General features: G+C 34.8%; 1 protein-coding gene across 1 annotated transcript in view; it reads right to left on the bottom strand.

Annotated features, from left to right (window-relative positions):
• PPP4R4 (protein phosphatase 4 regulatory subunit 4) overlaps positions 1–18,847 on the bottom strand; it is a 117,006-nt gene that overhangs the window by 64,349 nt on the left and 33,810 nt on the right. Inside the window, exon 3 of the mRNA XM_060165695.1 lies at positions 13,417–13,519. Within this exon, the coding sequence (XP_060021678.1) occupies positions 13,417–13,519 (103 nt within the window). The remainder of the gene's footprint in view (positions 1–13,416; positions 13,520–18,847) is intronic.

Here is an 18,847-nt window from a genome sequence, read left to right on the forward strand (position 1 = left end):
ATGTAGAGAACAAACGTATGGACACCAAGGGGGGAACGTGGCATGGAGAGGGGGTGGTGATGTGATGAATTGGGAGATGGGGATTGACATATATATGCTAATATGTATAAAATGGGTAACTAATAAGAACCTGCTGTATAAAAAAATAAAATTAAAAAAAATTTAAAAATAAATAAAGTAGCCCAGACTTTGCAGAGAGAATAACCCAGTTTCAAGTCATCTGACTCATGAAACTGGATTAAGCGAGACTTTATTGCTAGTGCAGTTAAATGGCTGTCAGAAGAAAACATATTCCTTTCTAGAGGAAGATATTACCCTAGGTCTCAAACACTTCTATGAATAATTTGTCAAAGACAAGATCAAGCACACAATCAATAATATCCAGGCACACAAAGAGATAATATGAATGAGAACCAGAAGATGCAACAGGAAATAGAAAAGTTCCAAAAGGAGCCCCAGGTATTGGTGCTCTCTGATACATCCCTGGTTCAAAAGAATAAAAGATACAATTGAGAATTTTGACAGAAAAATCAGATACTTTTTAAAAAGGATATGGCGGATTTTTTCAAGAGCTAAACAGAAATTCCAGACCAGAAAAATACAATAATCAAAAGCAACTTAGACACAGATGAATTAGTGAACTGAAACATGGGCCAAGATAACACTCAGAATGAATCACAAAGAGAAAAGGATGGAAAAGAAGATAAAGGACATAGAAGATACTATTAAAAGGTCAAATATATGTGAAATTGGAGTCCTCAAAGGAGAGAAAAGATTAAGCAGAGCATTATTTTAAAAGATAATGTCCGAGAATTTTCCAAATCTGACAAATTAAGCCACAGATTCAAGAAGCCATACATGTGCTAGAAAGAAATCTCCATATAGATAGGCCAAAATCCTGTTCATAAAACATCTATTTACAAACAGCCCAATCAACAAATGAGTGGAAGATCTAAAGAGACATTTCTTCAAAGAAGACATACAGATGGCCAAAAGGCACAAGAAGACATGCTCAACATCACTAATTATTAGAGAAATGCAAATCAAAACTACAATGAGGTATCACCTCACACCGGTCAGAATGGCCATCATCAAAAAATCTGTAAACAATAAATGCTGGAGAGGGTGTGGAGAAAAAGAGAACCCTCCTACACCATTGGTGGGAAGGTAAATCAGTACTGCCACTATGGAGAACAGTATGGAACTTCCTTAAAAAACTAAAAATAGAGCTACCACATGATCCAGCAATCCCACTCCTGGGCATATATCTGAAGAAAACCATAATTTGAAAGGATACATGCACCTCAATGTTCATTGCAGCACTATTTACAATAGCCAGGTCATGGAAGCAACCTAAATGCCCATCAACAGAGGAATGGATAAAGAAGATGTGGTACACATATACAATGGAATATTACTCAGCCATAAAAAGAACAAAATAATGCCATTTGCAGTGACATGCATGGACCTAGAGATTGTCACACTGAGTGAAGTAAGTCAGACAGAGAAAGGCAAATATCATATGATATTGCTTATATGTGGAATCTAGAAAAATGGTACAAATGAACCCATTTACAAAACAGAAATTGAGTCACAGATGTAGAAAACAAATTTATGGTTACCAACGGGGAAAGGGATAAATTGGGATTGAAATATACACACTACTATATATAAAATAGGTAAGTAATAAGAATCTACAGTATAGCACATGGAACTCTATTCAATATTCTGTAATGACCTATATGCAAATAGAATCTAAAAAAGAGTGGATATATGTATATGTATAACTGACTCACTTTGCTGTATAGCAGAAACTAACACAACACTGTAAATCAACTGCATTACAATAAAAAATTAATTTAAAAAACTGAATGTGAAATACATTTTCAGGCCAAAAAAGAAAAACAGAATTTGTCACTAGCAGATTTGTACTAAAGGAAATACTAAGGGGTATTTTTCTTCAGGCAGAAGAAAAATGATTCCAAATGGAAACACTACAGGCAACAAAAAATGACAAATATGTGGGTAAAGCTAAATAAATATTGATTATATAAAACAGTAATAACTGTGAGTCTTGAAATACATAAATAATTGAAATATCTGACAACAATAACACATAAATAAGAGCTCATATTATCAGAAAGAAGGTAAAAATACCAATGAACATTAAACTTCGGTAATGTGTCTTCGTTATAATCCCTGAGGTCACTAACAAAGGAAAAGTAAAGGAGAGTTCCAAGCTAATGGGAGGGGGCGTAAAGTAAAGTAATAAAACCACTTCATTAATTCAAGAAAAGGAAATAATGGACAAAAAAATAACACCAAACAGAAAAAACAAATAAATAGTAAGATAATATATGCAATTAAAAGTAAATGGATGAAATGTTCTAATTAAAACAGAGTCAGATTGGATAAAAAATAAAACCCAAACATGTTGTTTACAAAATTAATCTAAAACATTAGGATAAACCACAGAGTGGAAGAAGATATTTCAATACATAACCAACAAAGGACTTGGATTCAGAATACATAAACATTAGTTTGTGGTATATTATATGGATATACCACAATTTGTTTATCCATTCACCTGTTGATGGCCATGTGGATTATTTTTCGTTTCGGCTATTACAAATAGAGTTGCAATGATATTACTGCAATAATTACAGTTGTAATTACTATTACAATTATATACAAGTATTTATATAAACACTTGCTTTAATTTCTCTTAATCCTTAGAAGTGAACTGGTTGAGTGATTCAATAGGTGTATGTTTAAACTTCTGAGAAACTGCCAAACTGTTTCCCTAAGTGGTTGTACAATTTTATTGATACATTTCCACCAACAGTGTATAAGAGTTTGAGTTGCTCCACATTCTTGCCTATACTTAGTATTATCAGGGTTTTCTTTAGTACATATACTCTAACAGGTGTATAAATTTATTTGCATTTATCTAATGACTAATGATACTGAACATCTTTCGTTTATTGGCTATCCACAAATCTTTGGTGAAGTATCAGTTTAAATGTCTTGCCTTTTTTTAAATTGGGTTGTTTTATTACTGAGTCTTGAGAGTTCTTTGTGTATTCTGAATACATATGCTTCATCACGTATGTGATTTATATTTTCTCCCATTCCATGACTTATTTTTCATTCTCTTAACTGCCTTCTGAAGAGCAAAAGCTTTACACTTTCATGAAATCAAATTTATCAAATTTTTCTTCTATGGATCATACTTTTAGTGTCATATATATAAAGAAATCTTTGTGTAACCCAAGGTCACAAAGATTTAGTCTTATGTTTTCTTCTAGAAGTTTTTACGATTTTAGTTTTTAACACTCAGGTTTATGATCTATTTGGGGTTAACTTCTGTATATGGTACAAAGTATGGACTTTTTTCTCAACTGACCCAGCACTATTTGTTGAAAGGACTATCGTCTCTGCAATGAATTGCCTTTGTACCTGTGTTAAAATCAACTGGGAACATATCTATGGGCTTTTAAAAAATCTCTCCGTATCGCCCACTGATTTGTCTTTATACCAGTATTCATAGTCTTAATAGTTATGCTGTATATTAGGTCTCAAAATCAGGTAATAAAAGTCTTCCACCTTTCTCTTCTTCAAAATTGTTTTGGCTATTCTACGTCCTTTGCATTTTCATATGAATTTTAGAATTCACTTACTTTCTACAACAGAAAAAACCCTAACCTGCTGGAATTATTATTTTGCATTAAATATATAGATTTATCTGAGAAGAACTGACATAATAATATTGAATCTTCTGATCCATGAACGTGGTGTATCTCCGTTCACTTCGTTCTTTTATTATTTCTCTCAGCAATGTTCTATAGTTTTCAGTATACAGGTCTTAACACATTTATCAGATTTATCCCTAAGTATTACATACTTTAATTGTTTAAGAAAAACTTCAATTTCCAATTGCTTATTGCTAGCGTGTAGAAATACAATTTATTCGTACATTTATCTTGTATCCTGCAACCTTTCCATACTCAGCAGTTCTAAATATTTTTCTTTTGTAGATTGCTACATAGATGACAATGTCATCTGACAGAAAAAGGCAGCCTTATTTCTTTCTCTGAAATGTGGATACCTTTCACTTCTTTCTGTTGCCTTTCTGCACTGGTTACAATACCTAGCACAGTGTTGAACAAATGCAGTAAGGAGTGTACACTCTTGGCTTGTTCCTGATACTAGGGGAAAACATTCAGTTTTTCACCTTTAAGTACGATGTTACCTGCAAGTTTTTCACAGAGGAGGTTCCTATCTATTCCTAGTATGATAAAGTTTGGGGGTTTTTCTCCAGGAATGATGTTGGGTTTTGTCAAATGCTTTTCCTAAATCTACTGAGATGATCAGATTTTGTTTTTCGTTTTGTTTTAGTTTGTTGATATGATGACTTATACTGATTAGATTTTGAATTTTAAACCAACCCTAAGTTACTGTGATAAACCCTGATTGGTCATGATGTATTAGCCCTTTTATATTGCTGAATTTGATCTGTTGTTTTTCAAAAGATGTTTGCATCTAAGTTCATAAGGGATAGGCATCTATAGTTTTTTTGTAATGTCTATGTCTTATTTGGGTATCAGGATAATGCTAGCCTCCTAGAATCGCTTGTGAAGTTCTTACTTTATCCTCTATTTTCTGGAAGAATCTGTGTAGAACTGTTATTATTTCATTTACATTTACCTTAATTTTTACCACTTCTGGAGCTCTGCATTTCTTCACGTAAATCCAATTTCCATCTGGTATTATATTACGTCTGCCTTAAAGAACCTCCCTCACCATTTCTTATAGTGTAAGTCTAGTACAATGAATTCTTTCGATTTATTTATCTAAAACCAAAATAGTTTTTTGCCTCCATCCTTGAAAGATATTTTCACTGGGTACAGATTTCTTGTTGACCTTTTTTGCTGTTGTTGCTTTTGCTTGCAGTACTTTTAATACACATTCCACTGCTCCCTGGCCTGCATATTTTCCGACCATAAGGCTGCTTAATTCTCACATTTGTTCCTCTATATTTAACGTTTCTTTTGCCTCTGGCTGTTCCCAAGGCTGTCTCTTATTTTTCATTTTCAGCAGTTTGATCACGACGTGCCTAGGCGGACGGTGTGTGCATATTTACCTTGCTTGGCGTCCTCTGAGCTTCTGGGGTCTTTGGCTTGTTGTCATTGATTAATCTCAAAAAAGTCTTGGCCACTATTTCTGCAAATCGTTCTCTCTTCTCACATTCTGAGACTTTGATTGCACGTGTATTATACCACTTTATACTGTCTCAAAGCCACTGAATGCTCTCTTGTATTTTTTCATTCTTTTTTATCTTTTTGTTTGTTTAGATAACTTCTACCTTCAAGTTCACTGATTCTTTCCCCAGTTGGCCCTGTTGGAGAAACGCTTCATCTCTGATACCATCCTTTTTTTATTTCTAGGATTTTCATTTGATTCTTTTATAGTGCCCAACCCGCTGCTGAAATTCCCTGTATGTCTGTGCATGTCACTGTGAGGAAGTGGGCAGTGCTGTGTCCCCTGTTCCCCAGCAGCAATCATCACCATACCTGCATCACCAGAGGAGGTCCTCTCCAGTCTCCTACCCCGGCCAAGGCAAGCAGGCCTGGGGAAAAGAGCTCACAAGTGAGTGCAAAGTTCCCTTGTGTCTGCAGCTCTGAGTTATTCCAAACTGACATGCGAGCCCACAGATCAAACTTTAAAAACTTGTCAAAATTTTAGCTGATTTTTTCTAACAATTCTTTGGGGTGGCCACGTCTTCCTCTTACACTCTTGTCAAAAGTCAGTGTCTCTGTGCCCCATCTTTCCTCAGAGAGCTCTTCTGAATACAGTTCACTTGATTGCTTTGTGACCACTTCTGACGGGCTCAAGAAAAGTTATGATGATGTGAATTTTGTGAACATGCCATTGTTTTTAGAATGGGAGTGATGTTTTCTTGCACACATCTATATCCTAAGTAGAAGTGGAACTGATTGCTTTGCTTCTGAGCCTTGAATATTCCTTACTCTCTTATAAGCTTAACCACACATTTAAAAGAATGCTTGTTGGTACTTTATCTAGAGCTTCTAGATGTTCTGAGTTGGGAGCATATTCTAGGCTATCCGCTTCACCACACTGCCAAAAGCCTAGTTAATCCATACAGTTTTAAATCAAACATTTCAGACCTTTATTACAGTGGAGTATGTGAATATCTTCTTTGTTTTAGAGTCTTGCAAGGATTGTAAATTAAAATATCCATAAATTATCCTTTGTATCATCCAAATGCCTAAAGTCAGAAAACAATATTCAAGTATTTCTGTGATAACGGTGGTCCCGTTATCACAGAAATAAAAGATTTTCTAATTAAGAAATTCAGAAGTTCCAGCTCATTTTTATCTTAGGCAGGATAAAAATAACATGATTGAATGACTAAGAAGCACATGTGAGAACACTGGTCTCCACTAGAATTTAGCTTACTGAAAGGGAATATTTTTAGATCTATTAAGAATATTAGCTTATGTAACTTTTTATAAATGCCCAGAAAAAACTATATTTGCAGCCAGTGTTTCCACTGAATTTACTACTATTGTCTAATAATTAATGATGTTACTCTATTTTGTCCTTAAACACAAATGGATATACATAAAAAGATATAACACAGACATTATTTTCAAAATGCATTGTGATCAATGTATTTTTATTTTTCAGCTGTAAACCATAGAAGAAAGAGTCATTTTATACCATCTGTCCATGCTCTCTAATTCCTTTGGTTAATACTACTTCTTTTTTTCTTAGTGAACTGGAAGAATAAATTACACAATTTTATGCTTCCTATCCCGCAAAAACTCCTCATAAGGTCAATTCTGACCCTGATGATTTTTCTCCATCAATCTGACATTATAGGAATAACTTCACTTTCTTCTTCACCTTACTTCACATCAGAGTGTCCTTCAATGCTAAGCCTGTCAGTAGAGTCCTACTCTACTGCGGGCCCTTTATGACCTGTAGGGAGTTGGAACATCATGTTCTGGAACATCATGTTCTGCTTATTATGTATAACTGTGTTGCCTTTACAAAATCCTTGTGCTTTTTTCAGAACTTAACTTTTAACTTATCTCAGAAAACATCACCTAGAGTGAGGAAGACAGGTACTTTTATTTTTGAACTGCAAACCAAAGGAAAAAGCAATTTGTATCATCTGTTTGTGCTCTTTAATTCTTTTAGTTAAGACTATTTCTTTTTTCCTTGGTGCACTGTAAGAATAAATTATATAATCGTATGCTTCAACAAAATATCATAGTCAAAACACTGAATTTTTTAAGCCTAGATTTTCTCAACTGTCAAATGAGAATAAATACATGGTGTGGAGTTGTTATAAGAGGTTTAAAAGGATGTGTCTAAAGCGCTGAGCACAGGGCCTGGCCCACAGGAAGGGTTCCTAACATTATTATTATCGGTTATTCACATATCCGTGCTACTTGAAATAGACCTTCAAAAGTAAGTAAAGCTTTTAGTAACAAATATATTTATTTACATAGTAAAGGCTACCTATAAAGATTTTAAAATAAACTTTTAAAAATCTACCTCTATTCAGTAGATATAAAATGCTCAAATAATCACATTGGGGAAAACATAATATAATAAAAGTAGAACTAATGAATATTTTCAGAATCAAAAGATTCGTAGACCACATCTACTGATCTCAAATGATTAAGTTTCATATTGATGAATTACGTCTCTTTTATCCTTTCCCTATTATATATCTTTCTCCCACTCCTCCCCCAAAAACGGTCTCTCTAGAAACGTAAGTCAGCATTATATCACTCCACTGATATCCTGTTTTTACTTCTCATCCAAAAATGCCATTAGTGGGTCAAGTGTCACTGGTCTTTCAGGTAGACACTTATTGTCTCAGAATATCAAGCTCAATCAATGCTCATTTTAAAATTATTTTTGAGTGCCTGTTTTTGCCAAGCACTGTTCTAGATTCTGGGGATACAGTGATAAATCAGACTGACAAGCCTTCTGCCCTTATGGAAGAAAGAGAAAAGAAGGGTAGGTGATGAGGTCAGAAAGCTAGTCAGGGCCATTTTAGGGCATGGTAAGGAGTTTTACTCTATCTGAAATGGGAAGTTACTTGTATTACTTTCCTGTGGTTGGTATAATAAATTAGCACAGACTGAGTGGCTTAGAACAACAGAAATGTATTCTCTCACAGTTCTGGAGGCCATTAGTCCTAAATCAGTATCACTCAGCCAAAATCAAAGTGTTGGCAAGGACACACTCCCTCCAGAGGCACTAGGTAGAATCAGTTACTTGCCTCTTCCAGCTTCTGGTAGTTGCTGGCATTCCTTGGCTGGTGGCCTCATCACGGCAATCTCTGTCTCTGCCTTCACACTGCCTTCTCCTCCATGTCTGGGTCAAATCTCCCTCAGCTTTCCTCTTATAGGGATACATCTGATGGCATTTAGGGCCCACCCAGATAATCCAGGATAATCTCCCTGTCTCAAGATCCTTAATCACATCTACAAAACCTCTTTTTCTAAATAAGGTAACATTTACAGGTTCCAGGGATTAGGACCTGATATCTTTGGGAGGCCACTGTTCTGCCTACCACACCACTTTAGTAGTTTTCATTCAAGAAGAAAAGATATGACTGATCTCTCTGAAAGATCTTTAAGAGATCTCACTGAAGAAAAAAATTAACTATGTGAGATGATGGAGGTATTAATTAATTTGATTGGGGTAAGCATTTCACGATGTATACATATATTAAATCATCACACTGTACGCTTTAAATATATACAATTTTATTCATCTCAGTAATGCGTAAATTGATGCTAAATAAATAAATAAATGAACGATCTCTCTGGCTGAATGGGCTCCAGGGAGCAAAGGGGAAGCAACAGGTCCAGTAAGGAGGCCTCTTGCAATAACCACAAGAGAGATGACTCAGACTGGGGAACTAAAATTATATATTACATATTTGTTGCAGTCACAATGAGCTAATGAAGAGGTTGTATAGCAGTTAAGAGAGAGGACCCAGGAGTCAGACTCCCTATTCAAACCTAATTATACCACTTGCTAGCACCGTGACCTTGGGCAAGTTACTCACCTAAGTTGCTTCTTCCTCAATCAAGTGACCCTTACAGAACTGTCATGAGCATTCAAAGAGATAAAAATGTGTAAAATGTTTGACAGAGTACAGTGCCTGGCACATTGTAAGACCTCAATAAATGACCTACAGTTATTTTTATCTCTTCCTGACGTTGCACATTTTTTAATAGACAATTTTACGCCTTATTTTGGTTCCCAAAATAAGTGAAAAAACAATAACGGCATTCAATAACTCAACAGGTAGAGACTTTTTTTTTGCACTTCATTTATAAAGGAGTCACTGATATTACATGGTTAATTATATCATTACTATTTCACATTTTATAAAGGACCACAGTATTTTAGAAATTTATCCTGACAAAACAAATTCTTTCATTTCTAGACAACCAGAAGTTCAAGTCAAATCTAACATCCAATATTAATTCAACTTAATATATTGTGGAAAGAATTCAAACTTAATCAATAAAGACCACAGAAAAAACCTGTTTTCTTTTTCAAAAGATACCCTAGGATTAAATCATATAAAATAGATATAACTACTACAGTTGTTCCTTGAACAATGCAGTTTAGGGGAGTCAACCCTCCATGCAGTGGGAAATCCACATATAACTTTACAGTTGGCCCTCCCTCCATATCCCAGGTTCCGTAACCACAGATTTAACCAACTTCTGATCGTGTAGTACAATGGTACATGTGTATTGAAAAAGTCCAAGCATAGATGGGCCTAACCAGTTCAAACCCGTGCTGTTCAAGAGTCAACTGTATATTCAGAAGTGTCTCATATCTAGAATTAGATAGAGAATTTAAATTGGAGGTCAAAATATTTCCTTTCTGGACTCTTATTTAAATTAACCTTGAGATGAGTGATCTAACTGCACTATCCTTCATCATCTACTTAGATATAACTTAGAAAGTAAACTGAAGAAATACTGTGGGTTAGCTCAGTTCTAATCCTGCCTCTCTTTCTGCCACTTTATTTTTAACCTTAAATTCCTTCATCTCTAAAACAGTGAAAATAGCAACCTATTTTTTAAACCATTTTTCAGTCAATTCATTATTGTAAAGATAAAATACAAATAAAAAAACACAAAAACAGAATCAAAAACATTTTGTTTGGTGAATTTTTATAATACATAAGCCCAGAAATATCTCCATCACTTTATCTGATGTTCTTTAAGGTAAAGAGAAGGTACAGCAGGAGTTCTAAAAGCGGCTTATACTACTGTTATAAGTATGAAAAGAATCTGGGCAATGATTAACTTCTTACATAAAATAATTATTATTCATGTCTTTAAAGTCTCTAAAAATAAGCCATTCACTGAAGGTTAGCACTGGAGCGTATTCAAACTATTTTTCCCCATCGATTTAATAAATTATCAACCAAGACACTCAAAACCAGCAGAACCATACGGAAGCTCAAGCCAGAAATAATCTGGAAGTCATCCCTCGCTTTCCACATCTGATCCATTATGTAGTCCATTCTCTCCCAATAAATGCATCTTGGATGTATCCACCACTCTATTGTCCTAATTAGCCGCCCTCATGCTGCAGCTTCCCAACTCCTGCTCCAATCCACCCTCCACACAATTAGCAAATGATCATTGTAGCATGTCTGTGAGATAAGTCACCGCCCTGCTTAAAGTCTTCAGTGGCTCTCCACTGTCCTAGGAAAGAGCAACACTTGCATATGCTCCGTCACTGTCCTCTCTTCGATTCACAACCCACCCCCACCCACCCAACCACGCTTACCTCTCGCAGTTCCACCAAACTCTTCCTGCTCTCTCTGCCTGGACCACTCATTCCTGACTACTCAAATGGCTGTTTCCTCCTATCCCTTCAGTTTTCAGTTCCTCAAAGATGTGTCCTTGTCCTTAACCTCCCAAAGCATAGTCAGTGTCCTCCCACTTTCCCAACTCCCCCAATGGCCCCCTTACTTGATCCTGTTCTTTACACTCACTCACTTGTTTAGTGTCTGTTTCCCCCTCTGGAAACGTCCTTGGGGGTGAGTTCTCTGTTTTGTTCACCTCTGTTTTCTCAGTGCTTAGAACCTGGCACACGGGAGGTACTCAGTAAATTTTTATGAATGAATGAATGAGAAGGCCGTTATCACTAAATGCTCATTTTGAGACACAAGACTGCTTTTTTTATAAAATTAGCTAAGACATTATGGCCATGGCAAGAGTGAATAAAGTGGCTATGTGCAATTTTTGTCATACCTTTATCAGTTGGAAGTAACCACTCACAGAAGCAAGGCAGAATAAAAGAAGGTTCTGTGAGTACCAACAAGTCTTAATAGTATCTGAATACTATGATTTTAAATGATTTGCTCATAGGTTTTAGAATTTGATGTGGGGTTGCTTAAATGTTTAGCTGCCTACATTTTATATTAAACCCTCTATAAAATCATTATTATTGCCCCCATAAAGAAGTGTTTCCCATTTGCTTAATTCTTCAGCATTTTTACATAAATCAGAATCACACAATTAAATACTCTCCTATGCTTGTTCTTTAATTGTTTTCCATAGTCTTTATGTCTTCCTGACATAGAATCTAATCTGGGGCTGTTTTCTACCTTTTTTAGTACAGGGCAAAATAAATGAGAATCCTACATAAATAGCTGCTACTAACATTTTCTTAGTATATATTCATTAGTATACATTTTCTTTACATCCCTTTCTTCAGTTAATCTTCTGCATTATGAATTAAACTTAATAACTTTAAAAGCTTAATAACATCTTGCCCTAACTCAGTTACATAGTTTCTGCAGAGACATTTGGTTCTTTGTATAAATATGCTCTATATGTGAGTATATAATATCCTTTATACATTCCCATGAGATCAAGATTTCTCAGGAGTTATTATTTAGTTAACTTTATTGTGAACTCATTAGCAAAGGATTTTTTTCAAAATAAGTTAGAGACCACCTAAAGCTCACTACTGTCTACCCTTCATCTTTTACTCTTGCTTTATGAAACTTTTAACTTGCAGTATGCGGCCTGGGGTCTGGATTTAGCCTGCTCAACACAGAGTGTACACCGTGCTCAGTATTTTTAGCTTTAAATTTCATTTGCTTATGTACAATAACTCCTTGGTTAAGACGACCTAACCACCTGTTCCCTTCTACTACTGTTTAACTGGTACTCCCAGGTGACATGCTAACAAGCTTAGGTCAGTTAATATCGCTTCAGTTGAATGTGAAATTAAACCTAGACTGTGTAGACTTAATTCCATTGAAATTATGGAATGATTTGGGAAAAACAGACATGAAAAAGCTTCATTCACTTTTGAATCACACGTGATACTAAAATAAACATCTTCTCAATTCACCACTGTAATCAGTAAAAAAAAAAAAAAAAAAAAAAAAAATCCATATCGCCTGCATAGAAATGTGGACATCTTATAAAAATAACGTGGTATATCCCTGATCTACACCACTGGAAACATGCCATATATGCCTAAAAATAAAACCCAAGGACACACTAATAATTACAGTATTTTAAACACATATAAATTAATTTAAAAATTATAAAAAAGTTAAACCAAACAGAAAGCCAAAGCAAAGTCTACAAAACTCACTATTAGCAAATAGAATCCCCGTTAGTAGGTAACCTCCCTGACCCCAGTAGTATTGTAAGCTCCCTGAAGACACAAAGACATCATCTGTTCTGTTCATTCAAGTTCTAATAAAGAACAGCACTTTGCATATGGTACAAATAAATAATAAATAGCATGTATTTAATATTATATATTATTAATGAGTAAATATTAAATAGTCAGAGAAAAGAAAGTTCTAGTAGATCAAATATTTTGTTTATGGCAGGAAAACTAATTCTGAAGGAATTTAGGAAGCAATTAAATATAAAACTAAAACTGCAATGGCCACAATTCAATCTTTAGCAGGCACCACGGTGATTATTAGGACTATCAGTTAAACTATATTATAGATGTTCTAGAAATACTATTAATATATATTTAAGTCAACAGAATACCAAATAAGATAGCTATGATTTTATAAGACTAAGATTTTTTTTGAGCTACTGAAAACATTATAATGTCTCTACTGAGAAAATGATTAACGAAATCTTTACAGTTTAAGATCTAGATTTCTCCATTTCCATCAGCTAATTTCCTTAAATATTTTCAACATAATTCAAAATGTTTATCATAATACTTCCTCCACTCAAGGATTAGGTACAAAAGATCAGCCATCAAAAGCTCTGAAAATTTCTCCTGACAATGACAACGTACTACTGGGGAAAAAACGGTGAATTCAAATCTTATTTCACAGCAACTTACTCTGACTTTTGGCAAGATTCTCCGAAGTGTCTCAGCAGGGTTCTGTCGCATCAGAAATGGAAGATTTGCAATCACGCTTGTTCCTTGGATATCTTGACCAGCACTTACAAAGAAAACACAAATTTAAAATTTGTAACTATAAATTTGTAATTATAATTTACATTATAAAAAGCAGGGATTAACTTCAAAACAACTGCTTTTTAATAACGAACACTCAGACTTCTGACAGTTTTAAACTTTAAACACATCACCTAGATATACAAATAAAGCCAGAACTGAAATTTCTGGCTTTTTAAGTCAATCTTATAACAAAGGCATGAAGATATTAATTATGCTTATGCTAAAACAAGATTCTCTATCTACACACACATCTTGCCGAAGTCTAAAAATTTTGAGACCATTATTAGTTACTTTAAAATTCTACCTTATTTTTTCCTGTGACCTGCCAGTTTGCTATACTTTATAAAAATATAAATGATAAGTTTCAATATGGTAAAATATTAATAATCATAACAACAGCAGGGACAGCAACAAAATCAACTACAGCAGAATCATACAACTTTCTTCTAGGACAATGAAACTACCTATTGCACTAGATTGAGTCGCCAGAAACTTAACGATATAGTCTATATTCTTAAAAGTCAGTAGGGTATATTTATATGGTACCTTTTTGACAGAATATTCATTAGGTCACTAAGGTTTTACTAAAATAATCTGTGATACTCTAGTGGCCTAAATACCTCAGAAAAAGTGTTCTGATTCTTCCAAAAAACCACTTCCATGCAAACAAATTATTTGTTTTTAAAACATAAGCTAACCAACGTAAGTGGTGCAAGTACTTGAAATATATATAAAAGATGCTAGTAAATGTGGCACCGCCTCAGAGGGGAATTCCACCTACCCTTAACTGATACCAATTTAAATGTTAATTACTGATGCCGTAATATTTATTTACCTTAACTAAAATTATTTTTACTTAACTCTTCAAATGGAATTATTTATTATAGGTATATAAGACCTTAACATGGTTTTTTAAAGAATTTTTAAAGTATTATATTTACCTGCTTCAGAGTTTTATAAGTTCTGTTAATAAGCAGCATATTCTGATTAAATGAAGCTGCCCTGCTGTGAAAAAAGGTTTTTCCCTGCTGCAGTATGGTAGGCTGTGAAATACAGGTCAGCACAATCATTCCACTATTCTCATCACTCTCTAAGTGAATACTTTAAAAGACAAAATCAAGAAGGAAAAGAGAAGGGAGGGAAACAGGAGACCCATGCCAAGGTGAGGAGAAGATCAAAAGAGGGAAATTAAAACTGCATATAAGGTACTACTTGTAGTGGATTGAATGGTGGCCCCCCCAAAAAACATGGCTACACCCTAATCCTGGAAATTGTGAATATTATCTTAATTTGAAAAAGGATCTTAAAGAGAAATGTAAATCAAAACTAGAATGAGGTATCACCTCACACTGTTAGAATGGACATCATCAGAAAATCTACAAACAGTAAATGCTGGAGAGGGTGTGGAGAAAAGGGAACCCTCTTGCACTGTTGGTGGGAATGTAAATTGATACTGGGCACATACCCAGAGAAAACCACAATTCAAAAAGACACATGCACCCCAATGTTCACTGCAGCACTATTTACAATAGCCAGGACATGGAAGCAACCTAAATGCCCATCGACAGATGAATGGATAAAGAAGATGTGGCACATATATACAATGGAATATTACTCAGCCATAAAAAGTAACAAAATTGGGTCATTTGTAAAGGTGTAGATGGACCTAGAGACTGTCATACAGAGTGAAGTAAGTCAGAAAGAGAAAAACAAATATCGTATATTAACACATATATGTGGAACCTAGAAAAATGGTACAGATGAACCAGTTTGCAAGGCAGAAATAGAGACACAGATGTAGAGAACAAACGTATGGACACCAAGCGGAGAAAGCGGCAGGGGGGTGGGGTGGTGGTGTGATGAATTGGGAGATTGGGATTGACATGTGTACGCTAATATGTATAAAATGGATGACTAATAAGAACCTGCTGTATAAAAAAATAATAAATTTTTTTTAAAAAAGGATCTTGAGATAAAGAGATCATCATGGATTATCCCAGTAGGCTATAAACCCAATAACAAGTGCTCTTAAAAGAGACATTCGGGGGAAAAGACAGAACAGGAGGCAATTTGACCACAAAGCAGAGACTGGAGTGATGCTGCCACAGCCAGAGAATGCTGACAACCACCAGAAGCTGAAAGAGACAAACAGATTCTCCCCTAGAGCCCTGCTGATGCCTTGATTTCGACTCAGTGGATACTGATTTCAGACTTTTGACTTCCAGAACTGTGACAGAATACATTTCTGTTGTTTTAAGCCATCCAGTTTGTGGTAATTTACTGCAGCATCACAGGAAACAAATACACTACTAAAGAACTAAAAGAGAAGAGAAATATCTGAAAAAGTAATGTTTCATATGACAATGACTGGCCCAAAGTAGAGGTTTAGTAAATGTCTCTTAAAAGGATGGATGAATGGATAGCTCACTGCATGAACTGATGTCAGGAATATTTAATATGAATTCAGTGAATTTCATTCACTGAATTTTTTATTCACTAACTTTGCAATTAGTTAAAAAATATGATCACTAATACCTCATAGATGTGAAGACAAAATATTTCATGGTAAAAAAAGCAGAAAACAAAAAATTAAATGGCAGATTTAAGACCCTAAATATCAATAGTTATATTAAAGTTAAAAATCTAACTACATCAATTAAAAGACAGGGACTGGCAGAGTGGATTAAAGAATATTACTCAACTGAATGCAGCCATAAGAAACTAATTTCAAATACAACAGTATCAGCAGGTTGAAAGTAAAGGACAGAAAATGATATATCACAGAAATACAAATCAAAAGAAAGCAGCTGTGACCATATTAATGTCAGATAAAGTGGACCTCATTGTAAAGAAAATCACCAGAGACAGACAAGGACATTATATAATGATAAAAGAGGAAGTCCACCGAGAAGACATAGCAATTCTAAATGTGTATACACCAAATACAACTGCAAAAAACAAAAACAAAAAAAACCTGACAGTACTAAAAGGAGAAGTTGTCTAGACAAATACACAGGTAGGTGGAGACTTCCACACCCCTCTCTCAACAACAGATGGAAGTAGACAGAAAATCAAGGATAGAGAACTCAACAACACCATCAACCAATAATATCTAATTAACATTTATAGAATACTCCATCCAACAACAGTAGAATACACATTCTTCTCAAGTTCCCAAAGAATATATACCATGAAAAACCACATCCTGGGCCATAAAAAAGTCCTCAACAAATCATACAAAGAGTTTTCTCTGACCACAGTGGAATCAAACTAGCAATCAATAATAAAAAGATAACAGAAAGCTCTCTAAATTCTTGGAAATGAAATAACATACTTCTACATAATAAATGGGTCAAAGAGGAAAAATTTTTAAAATACATTGAATTGAGTGAAAATGAAACACAAAATTATAAAACTTTCTGGAACACAGCTGAAGCATTTCAGAGAGAGAAATTTATAACAATAAATGCATACATTTATGAAAGGGAAGAGGAAAAAATCTCAAATCATTAATTTAACTTTCCACCTCGAGAGCTAGAAGAACAAATTAGTCACAATGCAAGCAGAGGAAGGAGATAATAAAGAGCAGAAATAAATGAAATAAAAACAGAAAACAATAGAAAAAAATAAATGAAACAAACACCTGGTTCTTTTAAAGGATCAATAAAATTGACTAACTTTTAGCAAGACTGACAGAGTAAAAATGAGAGAAGACACAAATTACCAATATCAGGATTGAAACAGGAGATATCACTATAGCCCCTGCAGACATCGAAAGGATAATAAGAGAATGCTGTGAATAATTCTACACACATAAAATTGAAAACGTAGACAAAATGGACCAATTCCTCAAAAAACACAAACTGCCACAACTCACCCTCTACGAAATACATCATTTGAAAAATCCTACAATTATTAAGGAAACTGAATTCATATTTTAAAACTCCTGAAAAAAATCTCAAGGCCCAGATAGTTTCACTGAAGAATTCTACCAAACATGTAACGAAGAGTTAACACCATGCTACACAATCTCTTCCAGAAAACAGAAGAGAACACTTCCTAAATCACTTATGAAGCTATTATTACACTGATAACAAAACCTGGAAAGATTGTAAAATATACATATATATGTACATAGTAAAAAATATATATATATACACATATATACATGCACATATACATGTGTATATGTGTGTATATACACAAACAACACACACACACACACAACAATATCCCTCATGAATATATATGCAAAAATTCTTAACAGGGAAAATGTTTAGGCATAAAAAATGCTTAACAGGCAGTCCAGTGGTTAGAACTTCACGCTTCCACTGCAGGGAGCGCAGGTTCAATTCACGGTCAGGGAACTAAGATCCCACAAGCCACGTGGCCAAAAATAAATAAATAAATGTTCAATATCAAGGAAAAAAAAAACACAATCAAAAAATGGGCAGAAGACCTAAATAGACATTTCTCCAAAGAAGATATACAGATTGCCAACAAACACATGAAAGAATGCTCAACATCTGTAAACATTAGAGAAATGCAAATCAAAACTACAATGAGATATCATCTCACACTGGTCAGAATGGCCATCATCAAAAAATCTAGAAACAATAAATTCTGGAGAGGGTGTGGAGAAAAGGGAACCCTCTTGCACTGTTAGTGGGAATGTAAATTGATACAGCCACTATGGAGAACAGTATGGAGGTTCCTTAAAAATCTAAAAAAGAACTACCATACGACCCAGCAATTCCACTACTGGGCATATACCCTGAGAAAACCATAATTCAAAAAGAGTCACGTACCACAATGTTCATTGCAGCTCTATTTACAGTAGCCAGGACATGGAAGCAACCTAAGTGTCCATCATCGGATGAATGGATAAAGAAGATGTGGAACACATATACAATGGAATATTACTCAGCCATAAAAAGAAATGAAATTGAGTTATTTGTAGTGAGGTGGATGGACCTAGAGTCTGTCATATAGAGTGAAGTAAGTCGGAAAGAGATAGACAAATACCATATGCTAACACATATATATGGAATCTAAAGAAAAAAAATGGTTATGAAGAACCTAGGGGCAGGACAGGAATAAAAACGCAGATGTAGAGAATGGACTTGAGGACACGGGGAGGGGGAAGGGTAAGCTGAGACAAAGTGAGAGATTGGCATGGACTTATATATACTACCAAATGTAAAACAGATAGCTAGTGGGAAGCAGCCGCATAGCACAGGGAGATCAGCTCGGTGCTTTGTGACCACCTAGAGGGGTGGGATAGGGAGGGTGGGAGGGAGATGCAAGAGGG

This window comes from Lagenorhynchus albirostris, chromosome 1 (genome assembly GCF_949774975.1).
Source record: "Lagenorhynchus albirostris chromosome 1, mLagAlb1.1, whole genome shotgun sequence".
NCBI lineage: Eukaryota > Metazoa > Chordata > Mammalia > Artiodactyla > Delphinidae > Lagenorhynchus > Lagenorhynchus albirostris.